This window comes from Molothrus aeneus, chromosome 15 (genome assembly GCF_037042795.1).
Source record: "Molothrus aeneus isolate 106 chromosome 15, BPBGC_Maene_1.0, whole genome shotgun sequence".
Lineage (NCBI taxonomy): Eukaryota > Metazoa > Chordata > Aves > Passeriformes > Icteridae > Molothrus > Molothrus aeneus.
In genome coordinates, this window is record NC_089660.1 from 9,111,543 (window position 1) to 9,137,860 (window position 26,318).

General features: G+C 48.5%; 1 protein-coding gene across 1 annotated transcript; it reads left to right on the forward strand.

Annotated features, from left to right (window-relative positions):
* The first annotated feature begins 21,061 nt into the window (after nucleotides 1-21,061).
* Nucleotides 21,062-26,062, forward strand: LECT2 (leukocyte cell derived chemotaxin 2). The gene is made up of 7 exons (XM_066560340.1): nucleotides 21,062-21,107; nucleotides 21,680-21,812; nucleotides 23,520-23,671; nucleotides 24,183-24,353; nucleotides 24,685-24,799; nucleotides 25,319-25,470; nucleotides 25,872-26,062. The coding sequence occupies exons 1-7, from the start codon at nucleotides 21,062-21,064 to the stop codon at nucleotides 26,060-26,062; spliced, it is 960 nt and encodes a 319-aa protein (XP_066416437.1).
* Nucleotides 26,063-26,318: the final 256 nt, after the last annotated feature.

Sequence of the window (26,318 nt, forward strand, 5' to 3'; positions counted from 1 at the left end):
TATTCACAACTGGTTGATATCAGGATCATAACCAAGCTGATGCTTTGGAATGGCTGCCTGGAACAGAGGCTAGACAAGGTTAAGAGAATAAAGTGGGTATTTATTAAAGGCCTTCAATAGGTTCACCTTGGGCAGTCAGAAGCCTCCCAGAGGCTCAGCCAAGATGGACAATGGCCATGAGTTGTTCAGTCAAATAGAAGTTTGGTCTATTTGCATATCAGGGGTTAATCTTCCAATTACAGCTTCAGGTGATGAAGTCATATTCCCCCAGTTTGCTTCCTGCCAATTCACTTTTGTTTATTCTTTTCAGGGCCTGAGGCTGTAGGCTGTCCTTGAGCTTCAGGCCCAGAGGAATTGTTTTGTCTGCCCAAAATGTGAAGACAGCAGCTAACACTCTATGTGGAGTTTAGAGTTAGGCACTAATGCAGTACGGGATTTGAAAAATATAAAGGCTAAAATCTTAAAGCATCAAAGTGACTTCTGAACCCAGCACCACAAGGGAGAGCTTCATCACTCTGGCATCAGGCTCCTGCCACCCACCTGTGCACAGAGCATGGACACATTTCAGAACTTGCTATTCTGAGGGAAAAAGCTCACATCAGTCTACAGAGACACTGGAAGGAGCAGACTTTGAGCACTGGGACAGGTTTCATTCTTGCTGTAAAGGAAAGCTAATTTTGCACAATATTTGCATTTTGGAAGCAAAAGTCTAAAGTTCAGATGATGCACCAGATAATGCTCTCCTGTGGCACCTCTGATACTGGGAACTGGTAACATGAGGAAAGAAATATCCTGCCCTCACTACAGACAGTGCTCAGCACATCCCAAAAAGTATTACAAAGTTTTAACAGCTGCAACACAATTTGATAGATAAAGGCTTCATTAAAAAATATAACATTAAATATAAAAGGACTCTTATAAACCTCCCATCTGTTGCCTATTGACAAAAGTGTCAGACAGCTGGATATCAGAATGTTTGCTGAATGGACTATAATACTGCAATATTTTTCTCCAAGATTAACTAGAGATTGTTTTTTGTTATGGGCATTAAACAACTTCAGTTTTCAGGAAGGAAAAGGGCCTTGCAATCAAACAAAAAAGGATAAAGAGAAGGGTGGGAAGACAAGCTTCCCTAAAAGCTGGTTCTGGAGATAGGAAAAGCCACTGCACCCTCTGCTGGAGCCTGGAGAGGGGACTCCTCGAGTCTGACTTCAGGCAAGCTGCACACATTATGTGTTGTCCTGTCCAACAGAAATCAATTTTTCCTGCCAATGTCTTTCCAGTTGTACAGCACAGATGAAAGCACAGCATGGCTTTCATCCCAGTTAGGGATGAACAGTGGTGCAAATCGTGCTCTAGATAGCAGGAATTATAAATTCAGAGTCAGCCACACCTGCAAGGTAATAGGGCAGCAAACAAGTTTGTTTCCAGCAATAATTACAATTAAACCTCTTTTTAGCCCAAGTATCCAAAGTGCTCAGGGACAGACTTGCAGCAGCATCCAGGAGCAAATGGGGGAGGTCCAACACTACTGGTTTGGGAATATCTGGGTCAGAAATGCTGGAGAAGGGCCAGGCACCCCTTGCTGCTGGGGTGAGGAGCAGCCACAAATCAGCTGAAACAGCCCTGGGCAAGCTCCAAACCCAAACAGGTTTTGGGGATCCTCAGCCCCATGTGAGCTCCTGCTCACATCCCAGCGCTCTAGGAGGGGCATGGCCAAATTCTGAGGGGCAACAGAACAAAACAGAGGCATCATCCAGCTCCAGAGCTGGACATGAGCATGGCCTGAGATAGAGCACTCCTAGTTTCCATTACAAACCATTAGTCCACAAGGTTTTCTAGAGCCACAGGTGTTCCCCATTTCACAATATGATCAAAGCTGTGTGTCCAAGAAGGACCTTGCAAAAAAATAGGAATTTCTTATTAGAGATGCAGGAGCATGCAGACTACCTGCAGACAATTGATTATTTTATAAAAGGGAAAAAACCCTGCCCCATCCCTCATTGCAGTAAAGCACCAAATCCTAAGGATGTTTTAATTAATCCTCACCACCAGTGAAAGGAAACTCTTAGCAGGAAACACTGTTTTCAGAGAGAACTCATAGAGGAAAGTTATCAGCACAAAGGTAATAAAACCACAGGGAATGATCAGTGAATTTAATGGCACAGGAAGGAGTTATTTACAAACCCTCTGTTAATGGAGAAATTGAGTTATCAAACCTGGAGCACATGTTCAGCAGCAGAGTGCTGGTACCACTGCAAGTGGCATTTAAGGTATCACAAAGCAGCTGTGACCCCTCAAATGTATCAAGGGAGGCCCTGCTCATGTCCTCCACTCTGAGGGATTGCTGCCCACAATAAAAACTTGCTGCTGGATACTCATTGGCAGGTTAAAATTAAATGAGATGTATTTTCTAGAATTTATTTTTAATTAAATTAGAACTTGGATGATTTCAATAATGCACTCTGGCCCCAGCATTTGTGGCTCTGCTGTAGAATATCTCCTCACTCAGAGGAGCCCAGGCTCATTTTCTGGCTTGTCAGCATAACCACATCACTCCTCTCTCTCCATGGCTCCCCTGTTATGTCAAACTCATCGATTCATCTTCATCTCACAGCTCCTCAGCTCATCCCCATGCTGGTCTCCTCCCACGTGCTGTCAAACCATCAGCACCCACTGCAATCTGCCAGCCCCACTCCCCTCCCCTGGCAAAGGCAAACTCCAGCCAGTGCCCTGCCTGGCTGCCTGCAGGAGAGCTCCTGTCCATCACCCAGCTGTCCTCCTCATGCAGGACAGCTCTGCTCTGTGGAAACCCAGGGCACAGGGAATATTCCTCTGTCTGCTCTGGGGTGCCCTGACCCCCAGGGCAGCACTGACCCTGACCCTCATTCATGGAGAAAGTTTCCCAGATGTCAAGGTAGACTGGAATCCACACAAGTGTGAAATAGATTATAGAGAGCAGTGCAGGTGTATCACTTGGTGAGAAATTTAGGGTTTGGGATTTTTAGTATGTTGTGGATGGGAGCAAGATGGAGGGCACAGGGTGTCATCCTGGGTTTGTTCTTCATGCTTCTTCTTCCTTCTTCTTGGGTTTGGGTGGCATTTTGTGGAGGGGTAGAATGTAAGAAAATCAAGACAGTGCAGAAGGCAGTCTCACACCTGAGGAGTTGCAGCTGTACTGATCACCAAAGATTAGGAACAGGCCTGCCCTTAACAGGCCACAGCTGTGCCCAATAAGAAGGAGAAGAGTGCTATAAAAGAGTGGGTGAGCTGGTGTTTGTGAGGAGGGAGTTAGTGCTGCAAGGATCTGCCCATGAAAAATCACCAAGAAGGTATGGGAGTTTTGCAGTAAGATGACAACAGCATTTTGTAATTGGGCAGAAAAGTCCACATTGTGGGCTCTTTGGGATCATTATTGGGTTAAAAGGGAAAATAATCCAGGTGTCAGTTCTTAATTGGATAGTTTAGTCTTAAAAGACCTTGGAGCAAGAGATTGTTGGCCATTTTGGGCCTTCTAATGAAAAGCTATGAACTCACAGCAGTGAGACTGTTTTACTGATAAGAAATAATAAACACTTGAGTCTGAACATGAACTGCTGCCTCAAGTGCCTTCAATCCAGACCCAGAGAAACCCACAACTGGGACCCCCACACTTCTCCACCACCCAGAAACCCTCCTCAGCTGTCCCTGTGAGTTTCCTCCTGCATGGAAAAGCCAGCTGAGCTCTTCCTCCAGTGCTGGCCACCGTGGTGTCCCTCTGCTATGTCCCTGCTGTGGGTTCAGCCCTGTGAGTCCCCTCTCAGTGGGGCTGTCACACATCCGTGCCCATGAGGGGCAGGAGGGGACCATCAGCCATGGGGCACTGAGTCACTGGACACACAAACAGCACCACAAATGCCCTGCAAGGCCCCAGCTTGTGGCTCTTGTCTTTGCTGTGTGAGTGACAGCCTAGCAATGCCTTCCCTGCATTGTGTCACCAAGAGGCTCCTGTGGAAAACAAACAAATCCAAGCTCTTGAGCCAGCTGTGCTGCACAGCTGGATTCCTGAGCCCCAAACAGCCTCAGGCACTCTGTATGGAGGCTGCTTGCCTCCACTCTGTGGAAATCCAGCATAGCAATGGAAATAGGTAAGAGAAATGACATTTAGACAGAGATCTACATTTCAGCAGTATCAGACTTTTCTGCTTTGAATGCCAGTGTAAGTTGTTTTTATTCTTCATGCCTGCAATCCAGGCCCAGTCCCCTCCCATGGGAAAGCTGGGCAGGGAGAGAGGCTTCACTAGAACAAGCCTTTAACCAAATCTTCCCTGAATCAGGACCATAAACCTTGGGAGAGATTACTTGACCTGGAGTCAGCAACTTTCTCCATCAGCACTAAAAATACCCCTGAATGAGCTGTGGAAATGTGATAGCTCAAACATTTAGCAGCACTCCAGGCTAGACAGTGGTTTATAATGATATGGTTCTGTTCTGAGACCTGCCAGGAGGCCGTGCCCACACAGTTTGTATTTCAGTGGGACAGGGCTCTGCCAGCCTGAAGGGGAGGGGAGAAGGTGGTGTCTGCCTTTGCCTATCAGCAAAACCAGCCCCACTGCAGCACCACATTTCTGTCTGCACTTTCCTAAATCCATCAACAGCTCCTCTTAAAGGGTAAAAGAAATCTGCTGAACACAAAAGAGTAGCAGTCACCACAATAGCTGCATGGCTTATTTTTATAGTCTCCTTTATGTGTTTTCATAATTAGATATCCAATCTATAGTGAAATAAGCCGGAGCCATTAACAGAAGAAAACAGAAGCAAAATAATTTTGTAATCTGATTTCTTCTGTCCTTCACCCAGGCAAGCAGCTTGAGGTCATAACCCCGGAATGCCAGGTGCTTTGGAAGAGGGATAGCGTCCTTCCAGGCAGCAGCTTCCGTTTGTGATCTGTTCTGGCATTGATTTTCTCTCAATAAATATTGGATGCTGTTTCCTTCACCAAGATGAAACATTTCTGTGGGAATGGCAGCGAGGATGCTCTGCATGGCTCCTCATCCTGCAGCCCCAGCTGAGCACAGCACAGGGGACATCCCTGTGCAAAAGAGTGAGCACAGCCCCTGGGGACATCCCTGTGCAAAGGGTGAGCACAGCACAGGGGACATCCCTGTGCAAAGGGCTGAGCACAGCACAGGGGACATCCCTGTGCAAAAGAGTGAGCACAGCCCGTGGGGACATCCCTGTGCAAAGGGTGAGCACAGCACAGGGGACATCCCTGTCCAAAGGGTGAGCACACCCGGACACACTCAGACACGCTCAGGCACACCCGGACACACTCAGGCACACTCATGCACACCCGGACACACTCGGGCACACCCGGACACACTCGGGCACACCCGGGCACACTCAGGCACGCTCGGGCACACCCGGGCACACTCGGGCACACTCAGGCACACCCGGGTACACTCGGACACACTCATGCACACTCAGGCACACCCGGACACGCTCAGGCACACCCGGGCACACCCGGGCACACCCAGACACACTCATCCACACCCCGACACACTCGGACACACCCGGGCACACTCAGACACACTCATGCACACTTGGGCACACCCGGACACACTCGGGCACACCCGGACACACCCAGATACGCTCAGGCACGCTCAGGCACACCCGGGCACGCTCAGGCACACTCAGACACACTCGGGCACACCCGGGCACACTCAGGCACACCTGGACACACTCATGCACACCCGGGCACACCCAGACACACTCAGGCACACCCGTGCACACTCAGACACACTCATGCACACCCAGGCACACTCGGGCACACTTAGACACACTTGGGCACACCGGGGCACACTCGGGCACGCTCAGGCACACCCGGGCACACTGATGCACACTCGGGCACACTCAGGCACACCCGGGCACACACGAACACACTCGGGCACACCCGGACACACTCGGGCACACTCATGCACACCCGGACACACTCGGGCACACCCGGGCACGCTCAGGCACACTCAGACACACTCGGGCACACCCGGGCACACTCAGGCACACCCGGGTACACTCGGACACACCCGGGCACACTCAGGCACGCTCGGGCACACCCGGGCACACCCGGGCACACTCAGGCACACCCGGGTACACTCGGACACACTCATGCACACTCAGGCACACCCGGACACGCTCAGGCACACCCGGGCACACCCAGACACACTCATGCACACCCCGACACACTCGGACACACCCGGGCACACTCAGACACACTCATGCACACTTGGGCACACCCGGACACACTCGGGCACGCTCAGGCACACCCAGACACACTCATGCACACCCCGACACACTCGGACACACCCGGGCACACTCAGACACACTCATGCACACTTGGGCACACCCGGACACACTCGGGCACGCTCAGGCACACCCAGACACACTCATGCACACCCCGACACACTCGGACACACCCGGGCACACTCAGACACACTCATGCACACTTGGGCACACCCGGACACACTCGGGCACGCTCAGGCACACCCGGGCACGCCCAAGCTCACCCGGACACGCCCGGGCACACTCAGGCACACCCGGACACACTCAGGCACACTCGGGCACACTGATGCACACCCGGGCACACTCGGGCACACTCAGGCACACCCAGGCACACCCTGGCACACTCAGACACACTGGGGCACACCCGGGCACACCCAGGCACACCCAGGCACACTCAGACACACTCGTGCACACCCGGGCACACTCAGGCACACCCGGGCACACCCGGGCACACTCAGGCACGCTCAGACACACCCGGGCACACTCGGGCACACTCAGGCACACCCGGGTACACTCGGACACACTCATGCACACCTGGACACACCCGGACACACCCGGACACGCTCAGGCACACCCGGGCACACCCGGGCACACCCAGACACACTCATGCACACCCCGACACACTCGGACACACCCGGGCACACTCAGACACACTCATGCACACTTGGGCACACCCGGACACACTCGGGCACACCCAGACACACCCAGATACGCTCGGGCACACCCGGGCACGCCCAGGCACGCCCAAGCTCACCCGGACACGCCCGGGCACACTCAGGCACACCCGGGCACACTCAGGCACGCTCGGGCACACCCCGGCACACTCGGGCACACCCGGACACACCCAGACACACTCAGGCACACCTGGGCACACTCAGACACACTCATGCACACCCGGACACACCCAGACACACTCAGGCACACCCTGGCACACTCAGACACACTGGGGCACACCCGGGCACACCCAGGCACACCCAGGCACACTCAGACACACTCGTGCACACCCGGGCACGCTCGGGCACACCCGGGCACACCCAGACACGCTCAGGCACACTCAGGCACACCGAGGCACACTCGGGCACGCTCAGGCACACCCGGGCACACTCAGGCACACCCGGACACACCCGGGCACACTCAGGCACACCCGGGCACACTCAGGCACGCTCAGGCACACCCAGACACGCTCAGGCACACCCGGGCACACTCAGACACACTCAGACACACTCATGCACACTCGGACACACCCGGACACGCTCAGGCACACCCGGGCACACTCAGACACACCCGGACACACTCAGGCACACTCGGGCACACCCCGGCACACTCGGGCACACCCGGACACACCAGACACGCTCAGGCACACCCAGGCACACCCAGGCACACTCAGACACACTGGGGCACACCCGGGCACACCCAGGCACACCCAGGCACACTCAGACACACTCGTGCACACCCGGGCACGCTCAGGCACACTCGGGCACACCGGGACACACTCAGGCACACTCAGGCACGCTCGGGCACACCCCGGCACACTCGGGCAAACCCGGACACACCCAGACACGCTCAGGCACACCTGGGCACACTCGGGCACACCCGGACACACTCATGCACACCCGGGCATGCTCAGGCACACCCGGGCACACTCAGGCACGCTCAGGCACACCCAGACACGCTCAGGCACACCCAGGCACACCCGGACACACGCGGGCACACCCGGGCCCACTCGGACACACTCGTGCACACCCGGGCACGCTCAGGCACACCCAGGCACACTCGGGCACACCCAGGCACACTCAGACACACTCGGGCACACTCAGGCACACCCAGGCACACTCAGACACACTCGTGCACACCCGGGCACGCTCAGGCACACTCAGGCACACCCGGACACACCCGGGCACACTCAGGCACGCTCGGGCACACCCCGGCACACTCGGGCAAACCCGGACACACCCAGACACGCTCAGGCACACCTGGGCACACTCGGGCACACCCGGACACACTTGGGCACACCCAGGCACACTCAGGCACACCCGGACACACTCAGGCACACCCGGACACACTCATGCACACTCGGGCACACCCAGACACACTCATGCACACCCGGGCATGCTCAGGCACACCCGGGCACACTCAGGCACGCTCAGGCACACCCAGGCACACCCAGACACACGCGGGCACACCCGGGCACGCTCAGGCACACCCAGGCACACTCGGGCACACCCAGGCACACTCAGACACACTCGGGCACACCCGGGCACACTCTGGCACACCCAGGCACACTCAGACACACTCGTGCACACCCGGGCACGCTCAGGCACACTCGGGCACACCCGGGCACACCCAGGCACACTCGGGCACACTCAGGCACGCTCAGGCACACCCGGGCACACTCGTGCACACCCGGGCACGCTCAGGCACACTCGGGCACACTGAGGCACACTCGGGCACACTCAGGCACACCCGGACACACCCGGGCACACTCAGGCACGCTCGGGCACACCCCGGCACACTCGGGCACACCTGGACACACCCAGACACGCTCAGGCACACCCGGGCACACTCAGACACACTCATGCACACTCGGGCACACCCGGACACACTTGGGCACACCCGGGCACACTCAGGCACACCCGAACACACTCATGCACACTCGGGCACACCCAGACACACTCATGCACACCCGGGCACACTCAGGCACACCCGGGCACACTCGTGCACACCCGGGCACGCTCAGGCACACTCGGGCACACTGAGGCACACTCGGGCACACTCAGGCACACCCGGACACACCCGGGCACACTCAGGCACGCTCGGGCACACCCCGGCACACTCGGGCACACCTGGACACACCCAGACACGCTCAGGCACACCCGGGCACACTCAGACACACTCATGCACACTCGGGCACACCCGGACACACTTGGGCACACCCGGGCACACTCAGGCACACCCGAACACACTCATGCACACTCGGGCACACCCAGACACACTCATGCACACCCGGGCACACTCAGGCACGCTCAGGCACACCCGGGCACACTCAGACACACTCATGCACACTCGGACACACCCGGACACACTCAGGCACACCCGGGCACACTCAGGCACGCTCGGGCACACCCAGACACGCTCAGGCACACCCAGGCACACCCGGACACACCCGGGCACACCCGGGCCCACTCGGACACACTCGTGCACACCCGGGTAGGCTCAGGCACACCCGGGCACACCCGGGCACACCCAGGCACACTCAGGCACACTCGGGCACACCCGGGCACACTCGGACACACCCAGGCACACTCAGACACACTCGGGCACACCCGGGCACACTCAGGCACACCCGGGCACACTCAGGCACACCCAGACACTCCCTGACACACCCGGGCTCGCTCTGGCACACTTGGACACACTTTGGCAGTCCCGGGCACACTCATGTACACTCTTGTACACTGGGCATACCCGGGCACACCCAGTTCTCCACCCTGTTAATGCCAAAGCACTGAGGAGATGTTGGTGGATTGATCCCAGAAGCTGAGGCACCCAGACAGGGGAGATTTGGGATCCTGAGCAACACAAGACCTGTTTGAGGATTTTGATTTGTACAACTCATGGTGAGATTAATATTTCGTCCTTCTTCAAGATGAAAGCACAGGTGCTAGAGCATGACCTTGGATGCCAGGAGGTGCAGGGATAGACAGGTGTTGAAATGGCAGGGAAAAAATGCAATTTTTCCATTTTGCCCACAAACATCTGCTATCAGCAGGTCATCATTTCATGTCAAATAAAAAGCAGAGGAGGCAAAGGGACTTCTGCACTACACAGCCCTTCCTCAGCACACACAAAACATCCCCATAAACTTCAACACTGGGGCTGAGCTCCCCTTAACCAGGGAAGGAGCAGAATGGGTGTCAAATATATACATATATGTATGTGTGTATATATATATGTATGTGTATGTATATATGTATATATCCATATATACATACACATATATACATATATACACACAAATATATATATACATACATATATCTTACAAACATACCTATACACACAATATATACACACACACCAGAGACATTTTATCCCACACAAGGATCAAGGGCAGAGAGACACGAAATGACCCTTGGGGGGGCATCTTGAGGGACAGGCAGGGTCAGCTGTCCCTCAGCCAGGGCAGCACTGGGGGCACAATTGCAATGCCAGGATTGCACACAGTGGTTCTGTTGCTCACATTAACTAATAAAAAACCACACTGTGTTTCTGCAGATTGAAGCAAGGCTTTTTGAAGAACCACAAACCCCTTCTTTTCCACAGGCAGAATGTTTCCAAACTATTTCCTGTGAAACTCTGCAGTAAAGTCTCTTTCTATATTACACTCATTAGTTAAATTTGGTTGGTTGGATGGTTTCATTACCATCCTTTCCCTCAGAGCCCATTGCACAAGTTGGATGCTGCATTTCAGAAATCCATTACATGCTAACAACAATATATACTTTGAACAAATCATTTTTAAAAGACTTTTTGGTATTAAACTACATCTTATTTTTTTGAAGGTCCAAAATCTTATCAGAGAAGGGAAGGCAAAAGCTGCCTTTGGACATCAGAGTGTCCTCAAGTTCATCCAAATTATTATTTTATAAGCATAATCAACAGAAACAATAGGTTGTTATCCCCATAAACAGCTCTTTACACTAATTCAGGCCCTCTTTTATGCAGTCTGCAGCATAAAATAGGAAAATTTTTAGGAAAATAGGAGCGACACAACTCAGAGGAAAAGTGTGCTGGCTCATGGGATTGCAGCTTGTCATATCATATGGTTCATGTGGCATTTATCACCAGCAAGAAAAAAAATGAGGAAAAATAAGACATTGCTAATAGGCATCTGCAGTGCTGTGCCCCAGGGCCTATCTCCTGTAAGAAATTAAACTAGAATCTTGCAAAACCTGGATATTTCCAAAACCTGACATTCAGGAAAGCAGATCACCCTCTCTGCCATCTACCCATAGCCATGGATTTCACTCTGCTTGGGTCTCTGTTTAAGCACATTGAGGTCTGTCAGGTTGTACTGACTGGTGAATGGAAGAAAACAAGGATCTCGTCTGTTGGGGCAAAGGCCAGAACAGGCTGTGAGCTTTCAGACACCTGTCTTACCAAAAGAGCACTTTTAGCATAAGCTGGGGATTCACATCCCTTAGAGCATTGCCAGCCACTCTAGTCATGCCTTGGTACTTGGTAAAAGAGAAAGGAAACTATTATAGCTGTTTGCATCCCTTCCATAACAGGGAAAACAAGTCTTTTATTGCTAAGTGACAGACTGAGTCAAGCACTTCCTCTTCAGTGAAAACTTTATTAGATCTCAGCATGGTTACGATTTTGGAAATTGCTTTTAGAGACTTTTATGAGTTTGAGAGCTAGAATTTAATGCCATTGTCTTTTAAATTTAATCTTACTTGAATTACATTTAATTTGATTGCTCTGTGGTGCTTACTTGCACATAAGCAGTTCACCATTTTGCTTCTTCTTCACCCCTTTGCAAGCAAGGCACCAAAACCCCCAAATACAGAGCAGTGGGAATTCCTGCCCCACAGGGTGACCTGCAAAGCCTACAGAGCTGCAGTGTTTGGGGGTTTTTTTTGTGATTTTTTCCCCTTCAGACAGACAGACAGACACCCTATGTAGGCTCTGCAGCCACAGCTAAGGAGAATTGCCTGTGCCTCACACACACCTTCCCCTTTGCTCAGTGGCTCCCAGCACTGTTTGAGATGAGGAAAATCCCATCCTGCCTCACTTACCTGCCACACAATTCCCCATCTCCTTCCCAGTGAGACCCTTCACATTCTCCACCACACAGCCCCTGCCCTTGCTTTGCTCCCCGTTTATCTCTTCCACACTCCTGCCATCAATGCAAAATTCAGTAATTGTCAATCACTGCCACCTGTCTGCCAACCTTTTTTCTGCAAATTTAAAAAACCCTCTGGATCCACTAAGGAATAAGCAAACTGTGAAGAAATTGGCTGGTTATCTGCATTGCTCCAAGCCTTGGGATGTTGTTCATACACACAATGAGGCCAAACCCCCATGAGATGCAGCATGGTAGGGGCAGAGAAGGTGAGCAAAGCATCCACTGCTCTTGCACAGCTCACACAAAACCTTCATGAGTCACTCTTTACCTCCCTGATCTTTATCTCAGGGTATGATGCAAAATGTTAGCAAGCAATTTGGTCTTTTCCATGTTTAATTCACTCAGTGTAAAATCCTCTCATCTCAGACAGCAAAATCAAAGAAGCCAACAATTGTCCCAGAGGGTGCCAGGAGCCAAGCCTTGCAGACCCTCACCATCTTCTCCTCTCCCACACTAGTGGCAGCCAGGCAGAAATTTATTAAAAGACCCCAGACAAACCCATCTGCAGCCTGGGAATCCAGATTTCCATAGAGCTCTTAACCTGAATTTCCCAGTGTGGCACATTTTTCTGCAGCCCAGCGTGGTGGTGTCCCCTCTCTGGGGACAGGAGCAGAACTCAGCTCTGGTGGCTGCTCTCCTGTGGGTCAGAGGAGTGTCACAGATGTCATGGGCTGGTGACCTTGCTGTTGTGTTTGAAGGATGCCCTGGGAGCTGCTGGGTTTCCCTGTGGCCTCTCACCACCGTGCATTCACCTCCACTGCTTTGAACTGAGTGTGCAACAAGAGAGTATTTATTTAGCCCACATGATGTTTATTAGAAGAATTAGGAAAAAAAACTACTCATTTTCTGAGGAAACATGAAATTGCTTCACTCATTCTTTTCTCCTCTTGGATCTCTCAAACAAAATTGGTAATTAACAAAATTAATTTAGGATGGTGCAATGCTACCTGGCTGGGTTTAGCTGAGTCCTGAGCATGGAAGCAGTGCACAGAAGCAGTTACTATATATATATATATTTTTTCCCTATATAGTCTGTCTAAACATCTTGTTTCACAATTTTACTGTCAAATAGATTTTCCCCTCTCTCTGTATGACATCTGACAAGCAGGAAAACAGTGCACTGAGAGTTTCTTCTTGAGGAAAAAATCACTCAGGGATCCAAATGGGAGAGCAGGGTGTGTGAAGACAGTGAGGGCTTAAACCCCTCATGTGACAGGAGCAGCATGATGCCCCCTCTCATCTTGCTGATCTCTGGAGCTGAAACACCAGACTCTGAAGCCAACTCCAGCCCAACATCAGCTGGTCAAGGGCTGTGGAAAAATTTTCTTGAAGAAATAATATTGATTGAATAAGCAAGAATCAGCTGAGGCATATTGATTACTGCCAGCATGCCTGACTCCTTAAAAGCCTTTTACTGGACAATCAGTTCAGAGCCTGTCCAGAGATGTTTCTGTGTTTAATGCATGCACCTTTGACTTCACAAAGAATGCACAATTCATAAAATAAATGAAGACTGCCTAGGGCCTGGGCTCTTTTACTTTGGGAAGGCATCAGAGATTTCCTGCACTCTTTCAGGTCAGACCTCCAGTGCCAGCATATAATTTTCCCTTCCTCTTTCCAGAGCCCAAAGGGGATGGTGCCTGCTGAGCTCTTCCCACACACAAATGTCAACTCTTTGCTGCTTCTTAAAGCATTGCTGCTAAATCTCCTATCATTTTATTGTCATTTGTGTTTTGCTGCTGAATGTTACAACTTTGGCAGGCTTTGAAACCATTTCATGGGAGGAAGTTTCTCCCTGTGTCTCTCCTGTGTTAACAGGATTCTGTGTGAAGATGTTTTACATCAAAACCTTTGAGTACAGTGCCCCAGAGGGAGGGAGTGAGAATCAATGTCCTGGTGCCCATGCAAAGGGTGACTGAGGGGTCATATGTCGCAGACGTCTTTAATGAAAAATCCTTTTTTTGGGATTTTTCCTCCTGAGAAGCTGAGAGGCCTCAGGAACAAAATGTAAACAATGATTATCTGCTGCTGTGGAATGCAACAGGTGGATCTGTGATTGGCCCATGTTGGTTGTTTCTAATTAATGGCCAATCACAGTGAGCTGGCTCGGACAGAGAGTTCGAGACACAAGCCTTTGTTATCATTCCTTTTTATTCTATTCTTAGCCAGCCTTCTGAGGAAATCCTTTCTTCTATTCTTTTAGTATAGTTTTAATGTAATATATATCATAAAATAATAAATCAAGCCTTCTGAAACATGGAGTCAGATCCTTGTCTCTTCCCTCAACCTGAGACCCCTGCAAACACGGTCACAGTTATATTCCATGGAGATAAGAATATTCCATGTCCAGAACTGTGCCTCAAGAGATCCTGTCCCAGCTGTGAGCAGGAGGCTGCACATCAGGGTCAAACCTGCAGCCCTGCACTTGTGGAGCACTGCTTGGGCACAGGCAGCCACTCCAGCAGCGTGGACACCACTGAGCCTCAAGCAGTTCCACCTCAGAAGTACAAAATCCTGGTGGTTATCTGAGCAAGACCAGACCCAGAGTAAGGTCCACACCTGCCTTAAAGCTGGTGCTGTGTCCAGTCCATCACTGTTCTTTTGGGAGGGGGCTCTTGCAGTGGGGACAGAGGATGGTGGGAGGAGATGGATCTCAGTGCTCAGCAGCCTGAGCCCTGCTGCAGCTCACTCCTCTTGGATTTCACTGCTTTCTTTCAGCCAAAAGTGAAGATTTCTTTAATAAGCCAGAAATTTCACTTGTGCTTAAACATGGAAAATCACATTATTAAAGGGCTGCCTCATTACAAATTGCTTTGAATTTCTTTGGTGCTGTCATAGAGTTTGGGCTAGGTTCTGCTTTTATAAGGCAGCTGGGGAGAAAAAACCCGTATAAAGCTGAAACCCAAATCTTCCCTGGGGCCCATCACCAAAGCCATAAAACAACAGTGATGAAGTAACTCATTCCTCTTCCCCAGCCTCCTGCCTCAGGATTGCCTTGGCACACTCAGGTTTCTCTTTGTCCAAGTGAGGCATTTCTTTCCATTAGTAAATCAGCTGAAGACTTTCCTGGGACAACAAGCTCTTGTTAACAGGACAGGGCTTCTCAGGCCAAGGCTGCCAACTTGCTACTGGGAGTGGCAAGGGCTGAAGTGCTCTGCAAGTGCTGCAGGCTCACGGATTTCCTAGCACAGCAGGGAAGCTGCTTCTGTGGGGGCTGAGTATGTCCTGGCAGCAGGTTTATTCCTTCTAACCACAGAAAGGTGTCTGTTGCACCTGTGAGAGGTACTAAACCTGCTGTGTCTTACTCACCCTCCCCAGGAACCATTTTAATTTTGCTGTGAATGAAAAATCAGCATGTCCACATAAATATTCAGCCCCACCTGCAGAGGCAGATAGTGACCAGACACTGAAGGCAAGTCAGAACAATTGAGTTGTGAGAATTTGTTGTGAAAAAAACCCCAACAGTCTTCCTTCTTCTCCTTTTTTTGCTTATATTTCAGCAGAAGTCTCCAGTCTTATCCAGGTTGACAAATATTTTAAAATTTATATCATGAATTTGGTTGCCCTTATGAAAGAAATACTCCCACCTACAATTCACTTGTTTAAAATTCCATGTTCTAACACAGTTATCAGCTTATATTTAAGGAGAAGAACCCACTCAAACCCCCACCTCTCCATGCAACTTTAATGAGAACTGAGATGACTTTTGTGACTGAGCAGGGCTCTGATCCTCCATCAACACCCCAGCTTTGCCCCTCCAAAAGCAACATTTTCACCTGTCCATTAATGAGCTCAGCACTTCTCCAGTGTGTCCCACAGACTGGTTTCCCAAGCATTTTCAGGGATTCATTATTTAATGAGAGTTTTTCCAGCAGCACAGGGATGCTCCTACATAAATCCTCACAGTTTTAGCAGGGGCTGCCACCCAGCAGCAGAGGAGAACAAATAAATATCACTTTCTCTTTCAGGTTACAGACCAGTTGGGGCAAATAGTATAAGGAAATTCAGTTTTATCTTCTCAGTCTATTAAAAATTAACTGGGTCTAGAGGAAGGGAAAATACAATGTGTAGCTGACTGGGAGGGAAATAAAGAGCTGGTAAAATACACAGTTCTAGAAATGTTTAAGGTGAGGGGAAGGGGTCATGGGGGAAGAAACAGGGACAGTTAGGCTTTTGAGTAGAGAGCCAGCAAACGCAGCCATGCAGATTTGTTTTGTTTCTGCACAGGTCCTGCAGAGATTCATTCCCTTCTATCCCTTTTGTTTTATAAGTTTGTATCACAAGGGCCCAGACTAACTGCCTAAAGTTGCAACCCAAATCTGTGCTATGCCCTTCCATTTTTCCTCAAGCCTTAAAGGACTTTTGGAGGGTTCAGCTGCAGCTTTGTCCTCCCCAGGAGATAGAACATAGGTAGCAAAAACGTATTTTGTGTTTTTTGTCCAGCCCTGCCCTGGGCTGGTCAGTGAGCACAGCCTGCTGATAGCCCACCAGAACTGCAGCCCCAGCCGTGGGCACGGGCCCAGCCAATGCTGCGGGAAAGGATCAGAAGCTGGAATCATTGACCAGTGCAATTTGTTTGACGTTGTGCCCACTGGATTTTCACCACAAAAGCCTGCGCTGCAAGTGGCAGCAGTGAACTCTTCTACAGTCATTTTTGAAATATATTTCATTTTATAATGATTAGCACATAGAATATGAGTCATTATTCAGAGAAACAGCTTTTAGAGATTTTTAATAACCTGTTGTCCACAGCTCATCTGGGAGATGAGTGCTCAGCCCTGACTTGTTACCACATGAAACATTGGGCTAGCCAAGAGGGACCAAGCCCAAGGTAAGATACAGGATTTACCTCTTCAATCACCTGCCAACAATCCTGGCAAGCCTACAGCTGTGAGATTGTAAAACGACCAAGAAATAAAATGCTCAGCACTCATTTATCCAGTTCACTGGGGAACAGCCCTTCAGAGGTAGCAAAGAGGAAGGACTTTATCAATTTGTGGGCGTTGGTTGAATCCAGCTGTGTACAGGAAACAATGGAGGAGCCAGCCCTCAGTGGTGGGCAAGCAGAAGGGGGAGGCAGCATGGCTGGAAGGAAACCACAGGGTTTGGTGTGGGGGTGGATTGGCTCTGGCTCACAGTTTCAACCTGGCTTTGCTGATGTTTCTGCCCAGAGGCACCACTACCATTGCCCAGGCATATCTCAGTTTTCTGGGGTTTTTTCCTCCAAAAATCTTATTCTACTCTTCTACTATGCAACTTTATTTATTAAGAGATAATGTTAATTAATGCAACTTTAATTTATTTAATTAATTATTAATTATGCAACTTTATTTATTAACATACTATACTAATTAATAATTAACCTATTAGTTATCGTAACATTTTAAGGTAATTAATAAGTTAAGGGGGACTGGTCTAATGTTTGCAAGGTTTATGGACACAAGCATGGCAGGTACCACCCAAAAGCCCTGGTAACTGGCAGCTTACACTCCTGAAATGTGACATCATTTACACAGCAGAATCAGGGTATCTTGGAAAGGCTGACCAGCAAAGGAGGGATTTCTTCAGGACAGCATCAGGCTTAACTCCTTCTCTGCCTGTTGGGCTTCTCAACACCAGAAGGACGTGGAGCTGCAGCTGCTGGAGCCAGACCAGAGGAGGCCATGGAGATGCTCTGAGGGCTGGAGCCCCTCTGCTCTGGAGCCGGGCTGGGAGAGCTGGGGGTGCTCACCTGGAGAAGAGAAAGCTCCAGAGAGACCTGAGAGCTCCTTCCTAAAGGGACTCCAAGAGAGCTGAAGAGGGAATTTGGACAAGAGCCTGGAGTGGCAGGACAAAGGAGAACGGCTCTCACTGCCAGAGGGCAGGGTTGGATGGGATATTGGGAAGAAATTCTTCCCTGTGAGGGTGGGGAGGTCCTGGCACAGGGTGCCCAGAGAAGCTGTGGCTGCCCCATCCCTGGAAGTGTCCAAGACCAGGCTGGAAGGGGCTTGGAGCAACCCGGGACAGTGGAGGGTGTCCCTGCCCATGGCAGGGGGTTGGAATGAGGTGGTTTCTGAGTTCCCTTCCAACCCAAACCAGTCTATTATTCTGTGATTCAGTGATATCAGCCCAAAAACTCCCATTTGCCTGCTGAGACATTGCTTAGTCCATCAGAAGACCTTGAAGGGTTTTCTTACACAGCCACTTAAGTTACTACTGACACTAAAGGGGAAAAATGGGGACCTCACAGCCTGTGCAAAAGAAGGGAATCAGCATTTCCCAATTTAACCCACCTGGCTCCCCTCCATTTTCATGCCTGCTTACCACCACAGGGAAGGAAATGGTGCAACTGCAGCTCCCAGGACTGTGCAATGCCAGGGGTTGTTCCATATCCTTCTGTTTCTGGGTGCTAGGTGGCCAATTCACGTCTTTCACAACTGCACCCACCAACTGTTAAATTAACATCTTGAGCCAACACAAGCATCCCTCCAAGTTCAGTTCTGAGCTGCCTCGTGCCCCAGGTGAGAGGTCTGCACCTGCCAGCTCACCCAGGGAAGATGGGGAAGGCACTGACACATCCCAAATGCATCATCCTTCACTTGAAAGCTGTTCTATTAAGAGTACTTTATCACAAGTGCATTAGATACACTGCAATGGCATTTTGATGTGTTTTTGAAAGACCAGAGCAAGATACAATGCTGTTAGGATCTCTTCGAGAGAAGAAATAAAAATAAATGTACACAATTATGAGCAATTTGGAGTCAGCCCTGCACACAGGAGAGATGGGAAAAGATTGCAAAGAGCAGGCAGCTTAGAGCCATTTTACAAAGCACCAGACTGCAGAACAGGGCCCAAGGAAAACCTTCTGCAGTGTCTGTGCACCCATAACACCTCTCCTTCCTGTGCCTAGCAGCTTGGCTGCCTTTACAACAAGCCTTTCCTTCACAAGACTTTGTAGAGCAGATTGAAGTGCTGCGATTCTTTCCTTGGTAAATTTGGAGCATGTGAGTTCACAGGAGTCTATAAAAATCAGGAGTTTCTCAAGGCAGATCTGCCCCAGGCTAAAGTTATCTAATGAGGTATTTAAAACTCCCCCACTGCAAACTGAAATAAATCAGAAATAAAATCTAGTTGAGAGAGATCATTATTGCAGATATCCCACTGGACACTTCTCAGCTGGGATTGGCCAGGCATCCCCTGAAAAAAATCTTTATTTTTAAATGGTTTTGACTGCAGAAGGGAAAAAGCTTCCAGCAGCCAGTACAGAGCTAGCCAAGCTCAGAAACAATTTACAACCTCTCTGCTATGAAATCCTCACTGAAAATGCCACCCATACCACCTCCCCTGCTGACTCCTGCTGTTAAGGAGAGCTGAGAGGGTTTGCAGAGAGCTTGTGTCAAATGAAGGAGAATAAGCAATGAGTGTTGTTTCTGGCAAGGATCATACAAAGCCACACATCCCATCTTTCAGCTCAGGGATAAGCAGCATTCCCAAACCCTGAGTACCCACTGAGAAGCTTTCCCAGCACATTGTGTCATTTAGCAGCCAAGACTCCATTATATGAAGCAAATTACAACAAAAAGCCCCATCCAAACTGGACTGAAGGGACATAACTTTTACATAAATATCTGTTTGGTGGTTATGAGTGTGGAAACCAGCAGCTCTTCCTGGCAGCATGGAGAAGAAAGCAGCAGGGATAAAACCAGCCAAACCACTTGTTGTAACCCCAGGGAGGGCGAAAAGATTGTTTGGGGATTAAATATTGGCTGTAAAGAAAAGCTTGGAAATGCAAGTGAAAAATTTGTCTCCAACTGCTTGTTCCATGGAGGCTTTCAGAAAACACAATGTACAGATGCTTTTGCAAACTGGAAGTGGGGCAGAGACACATCTGTTTCTTCTCTGAATAAAATCTGTGGGACTTCTAGAGGTTTCTGTAACTTGAAATATCAAATAATTTATGTGAAAGCACCATGACTCATTTAAATTTCATATTATCCAAGACATGTCTGTAAAGAGAATCTAATACTTTTCTGAAGGATTACCAGAGACACAAAGTACAATTAGTTTATTATTTATAGTACAATAGCTGAAACCAAGAAGGTACTTGAAGGCATCACTTTAAAACCTAGAATTATTGAACTCCGGGTCAGTTTTGCCTATGCAACGTGCAAGTGTTGTTTCAGAACTTGAAGATGTTTTAATAAGTATTACACTGTTAAAAACCCAGGGTTTCAGTGATCAGACTTCATGGATTTAAGTGAAATAAATGACAATTTCAGCTGAACCAGAAAAAAAGAAATGATTCGAGGCAAAAGCATCTGGTTTTCTTTGCACAAGTGAATATTCAACAAGTGAATGCCAAATGCTTCCTGTGTTCTCAGTCACAAAGCTCAGGTGCGCACAAACACCCAGGGAAAAATGAGCAGCCAAGGACAAACTGGTGACATCCACTCTGGAGCTTTGGCCACCTTTTCCCTCCAGCTCAATCCTCTGAACCACATTTGTGGTTCCTACCATTTTTGGCCTAAATGTGACCTTTCTTCAGGAAGGGGAAGAAAAGGTGTTAAGAAACAGCTCAACCAGAATTTCCTGAAATGTGGGGTCATTTCTATCTCTTACTGTTAAGAGCCCAATTATTTTATCCATCTTTCCCAACCAGCTTTAACAACTGTCAGAGCCTGCAGACCACCACAGTGCCCAATATGGCAACACCACCAGCCTGGAGCTGTAATACTTCACTTGAGACTGATTGGCCAAGACAACGGACTTGGGCTTTCAAAAGCACATAAATACCTCAGGCAGCAGCTGTTCAATGTCTTTGACTGGATCAAAGAACACAGGTGACACGGCCCCAAAATGCCAGCTCTCAGTCTGGTCACTCTGGTCAGCTTGGTGTCCACTGGTGAGTTGAGATTGTTGTAATGCAGCTGGGCTTCACTGGGTTTAGGCGGGCAGTAATGGATTATTGAAATTCACTTGAACATAAATAATGCTGAGGGTTTTTTTCCCTCTAGTTTTATGAGGAATGATGGTAATGTGGACAGTTATGACTATTATAAAATATGGAATTAGGTGTGCATTAAGAGACATATATTGCAGTAGTTGAAGCTTTCAGAAAGAATCATAAAATCATTATGGTTTGAAAAGACCTTTAAGATCATTAAGTCCAACCATCAACCCAGAACCATTAGAAAGTAAAAATTATTTATTTCACAAATTATTTTTAAACATCTTTATTTATAGCTTTGCTTTCTTTTTGGTGTATATACCTTAAAGAAAGACGTCAGGAAAAATTGGTCAAACCTATACAGCAGGTTGTAGAATGTCCTTTTACCTACAGCTTCTGAAACTACAAACTCCTCGGAGCTCACGTCTTTCCCTTTAAACACCACATTTTGTACCTCAACTCTTTCTGTTGCACTGGACTAAGAACATGGTTGATTTTTTCCTGTTTCTCCTCTCTTCCATGTGAAGTTTTCACCAAGCAGCTGGATGCACACCCACCCCAGCAGCAGCACGGGCACTGGGCACAGATCTGCAGCGGCAACCCCACCAACCGCATCCGCGGCTGCGACAGATACGGCTGCGGCAATTTCGGCGCTGACAGGTAACACATGTGACAGGTGACCCTGCTGACAGGTGACACTGCTGACAGGTGACACAGCTGAGAGGTGAAACTGCTGACAGGTAACACACCTGGCTGACAGGTGACACTGCTGAAAGGTGACACTGCTGACAGGTAACACACCTGACTGACAGGTGACACTGCTGAGAGGTGACACTGCTGACAGGTGACACAGCTGACAGGTGACACAGCTGAGAGGTGAAACTGCTGACAGGTAACACACCTGGCTGACAGGTGACACTGCTGAGAGGTGACACTGCTGACAGGTGACACAGCTGACAGGTGACACAGCTGAGAGGTGAAACTGCTGACAGGTGACACTGCTGACAGGTGAAACACCTGGCTGACAGGTGACACAACTGACAGGTGACACTGCTGACAGGTGACACTGCTGACAGGTAACACGGCTGACAGGTGACACAACTGACAGGTGACACAACTGACAGGTAACACACCTGACTGACAGGTAACACACCTGACTGACAGGTAACATGGCTGACAGGTAACATGGCTGACAGGTGACACAACTGACAGGTGACACAACTGACAGGTGACACTGCTGACAGGTGACACTGCTGACAAGTGACAAAGCTGACAGGTAACACGGCTGACAGGTGACACAACTGACAGGTGACACTGCTGACAGGTAACACTGCTGACAGGTAACACGGCTGACAGGTGACACAACTGACAGGTGACACAGCTGACAGGTAACACTGCTGACAGGTGACACAGCTGACAGGTAACACACCTGGCTGACAGGTAACACTGCTGACAGGTAACACTGCTGACAGGTGACACTGCTGACAGGTGGCACAACTGACAGGTGACACTGCTGCCTGGCCACCGGGGGTCACCTTGCTTTCCTACACTAAATGTGCAGGCACCAGAGAGAATACAGCTACACAGAGTTGAGACTCCAAATGAGAGGATACTGCTGTCTGCAGCACCTCTTGCTGATTTTTGGGATTTTCCTTCAATCTTACAGAAGCACAGTGATAACCACTGCTGACAACAGATGCAGGGGTGAAAGAGCAGGACTGTTACATGAATTATAGACAGAGTAAAGGAAATGGAAGTATTTCAAGGATTTGTATCATTTAGCCTTGTTGCTTATACTCTAGAAATTTAACCAACAATCAGCAACAGCTTACAGAAAGCTGAGTAGATTCAATTACACAAACTAAAAATCTGTCAGCATCACTGTCTTTAAGTAGAGACCTTATACAACAACAGGTTATATTTCTCTGAAAAAATGCTTTTATATGTAGAACGACTCCCGCATTTTCTTGTCATCTCCTCTCCCCAGACTCTAAAAGGGTTCATCCTCATTATGCAACTTTCAAATTTCTATGTGAGAAAATGCCAGCCAAGATTCTATTTTACATGGCACACATGTTTTTTGGGGATAAAATGGTACTTTTCCATAACAGTTTGAAATACCCTATGAACCTGGGCAAGTAAAAAATAAGCTCAAATTTGAAATTTCATCTCACTCTGAAGAAGGTCAGAGTAATGTGAACAATTTGCAACAACAACAACAACAACAAAAAGATGCTTCAAACCTGCTACTTCTGTTCAATTTCATTGCAGGTAAAAAATGTTTGTTAGACAAGCTCCAGCTCTCATCCACCTGAAACATAACATTAACCTGGAGAGATATCCCTAATTATGTATTTCTGCCTGCAGGCACAGTGGCAAAGGGAAGCACGTGGGTGTGGATGTCATCTGCTCTGATGGAGCCACGGTGTACGCTCCCTTCAGCGGGCAGCTCTCGGGACCCATCCGCTTCTTCCACAATGGAAATGCCATTGATGATGGAGTCCAAATCAGGGGATCAGGCAAGTAATTAACAGCAGGAGTGCTGGGAGATGTGCACAAGTAATCACTTTATTTACTTGAGCAAGGTTTCTGTGGTTCTTCAATTCAAGCACAGTGTTCACTAATCTTACATCCTCTCTAGTATGCTGAAATACTGGAACACAGCACCAGCAGGATGTAGCCCTTTCCTATGCTTTTCTTGGAGAGGAGGGAAGAAAGGAGTTGAAAAACAGGTAGCAGGAAAATAACAACTCCAAATAAAAAAATAGGAAACAGTAAAAATAAAGCACCGGAAATATATCCTCAGTTTTGCTGAGAGGATGTTTTCCTGTCTCTATTTTCCAGCACCCTTTTTCCTTTTTGCCCTGGCAAATATAGTAATTTTGATTTCACCATTGTTGGTACCTCGATTACATTTCTGCTTCATCCTAACAGTCTCCAGTAAGAGGCTGGCAGGGAATGCTGCTTGCTCACCCCAGGAGAAGATGCAGCTGATGTTTCCTGACCCAGCTTCCTCTCCCCCTCTCCCAGGTTACTGTGTGAAGCTCGTCTGCATTCACCCCATCCGGTACCACGGCCAGATCCGCAGAGGGGAACGGCTGGGGAAAATGCTGCCAATGCAACAAGTATATCCTGGCATTATTTCTCATATCCACGTTGAGAACTGCGACCACTCTGATCCTACTCATCTGCTTACACCTGGTAAAAAATCCCATACCAAAAAGCACAACTCAGAACAAGAGTAGATTTGTACTCCAGGACTTGTGATACTCTTTTTGAAATTTTATATTTAATGCATTTTCTTCTATGAAATAACCCTAATCTAGAAATGTTACCATCCAGTTTAGATCTACATTCCATTTACATTTCCTAAAGGATTACAAATTTTATGTAGAAAAATCCAACTGGAAGCATGGGATGTAATGTCAGCATGTTCTTACCTAACTGCAAATCAAACACAGTAGCTGCAAACATGCCAGTGATGAAACAATCTAGAAGTTAACATTGATGTGCTGTATTCTGTGTTTTAAAGATGTTCCACCACTGCCACAACAGGACGGGCGCTGGGCTGCGGTGTGTTCTGGGAACCCTACCAACGAGATAAGAGGCTGTGATAAGTATGGCTGTGGATACTATGGAGCTCCAAGGTAATACAATAATTAGAACACATGGGGTTTTCTTGTACTTCCACTGAAGTAAGAGTTAAAATTTTGCTTAGGTCACATAAAAATTACAGCTTTGAAGGCTTGGATTGGACTTGAGAAACTTTTAGGCTGCCCACATTGTTCATGACACCTCTCTGCTGGGAGCTTTTTATCAGACTAAGCCATGCCTGACCTGACCTAGTGTTGGGAACACTCCTGACTCAAGTCAGGGTTGGACTTGATGTCCTCCACAGAGCCACACTTTCTGTGACTCTATGGTTTTATTAGACTCTATAGTCTTTATTTAAAGACCTGGAAGAAAGGCATTTTTCTCCAACTCTAACAGGTCATCCACCCTTACATGACACTGCCTCACCTACACCTTTACAGATCCCTCAGCCAGTTTGCTGACACTGTTTCTGTCCTAACAGCCCATTTCCAGATCTCCCCATGTGCTGCCTAACCCCCCTCTGCAGCTCTGGGCCCGAGCAGAGGTTTCTGTAGAGATGTGTTTGCTTTCAGACGCAATGGCAAAGGGAAGCACCGGGCTGTGGATGTCATCTGTGCTGACGGGGCCACCGTGTACGCTCCCTTCTCTGGCCAGCTCTCTGGGCCTATCAAATTCTTCCACAATGGAAATGCCATTGATGATGGAGTCCAAATCAGGGGACCAGGTAAATAGCTAGCTGTCATTTAACATTTCTTTGTTTTGAGCTCATATAGGATGCATTACCTTGCAGTTAGCCACGTAGTTTACCATGTTTTCTTCTATCCACTTACATCAGAACTTTTTGCTCCTGCTGCAAGTAATTGAGTTCTGCAGAATATCTTCGAGCTTTTCTCTTTCCTACAGCACAAATTCCCACCTTCTCCTTGCATTCCCTCTTCTACCAAGTCAATGACTTCAACCACTACCTAATTTTTATGACCACAGTATTGCTGCTATTTCAGTTTTTCCGCTATTGCTATCACAGTGCAAAGGACAAGACAGTCATTGTTAATATTTCTGAAATATAGTACAGAAGAACAAATGCTCCTCAGCCATCTGACGTTTTCCCTCTTGTTTTTTCACCAGAGTTCTGTGTAAAACTACTCTGTATCCATCCCATAAGATACAGTGGTCAAATTTCCAAGGGACAAGTCCTTGGGAGAATGTTGCCAATGCAAAGAGTATTTCCTGGGATCACATCTCATATTCACGTTGAGAACTGCGACCACTCGGATCCTACAAGCAACCTTGAAAGGGGGAAAGGGCAAAGAGAATGAAATGGAAACAGTAAATTCCAAATAAATCCATCTCAGCATCCAAAAGTTGTTTTTCTTCTCATGCACTACAGTTTATGCTATCACCTACTCAATACTTTGAGCCTTACATAAGGCTCCTCTCTGTTGGATGGCAACAGAGACTCACAAAACAAAAAAAGATTTGAGTTTTTCTTGGAATTTGCATTTACCAGAGAATAAGGAAATTAGCAATGACTAGTTATAAGCTTTCTCAAAGTCTGAAAAATGAGCTAAAATG

Bases quoted from the DNA above. Each gene is read 5' to 3' on its own strand.
- LECT2 (XM_066560340.1), top strand. From the start codon at position 21,062: ATGCCAGCTCTCAGTCTGGTCACTCTGGTCAGCTTGGTGTCCACTG. The intron at 23,672-24,182 runs GCAAGTAATTAA...CCCCTCTCCCAG, and splicing joins AGTCCAAATCAGGGGATCAG to GTTACTGTGTGAAGCTCGTC. The intron at 24,354-24,684 runs GTAAAAAATCCC...TGTGTTTTAAAG, and splicing joins TACTCATCTGCTTACACCTG to ATGTTCCACCACTGCCACAA.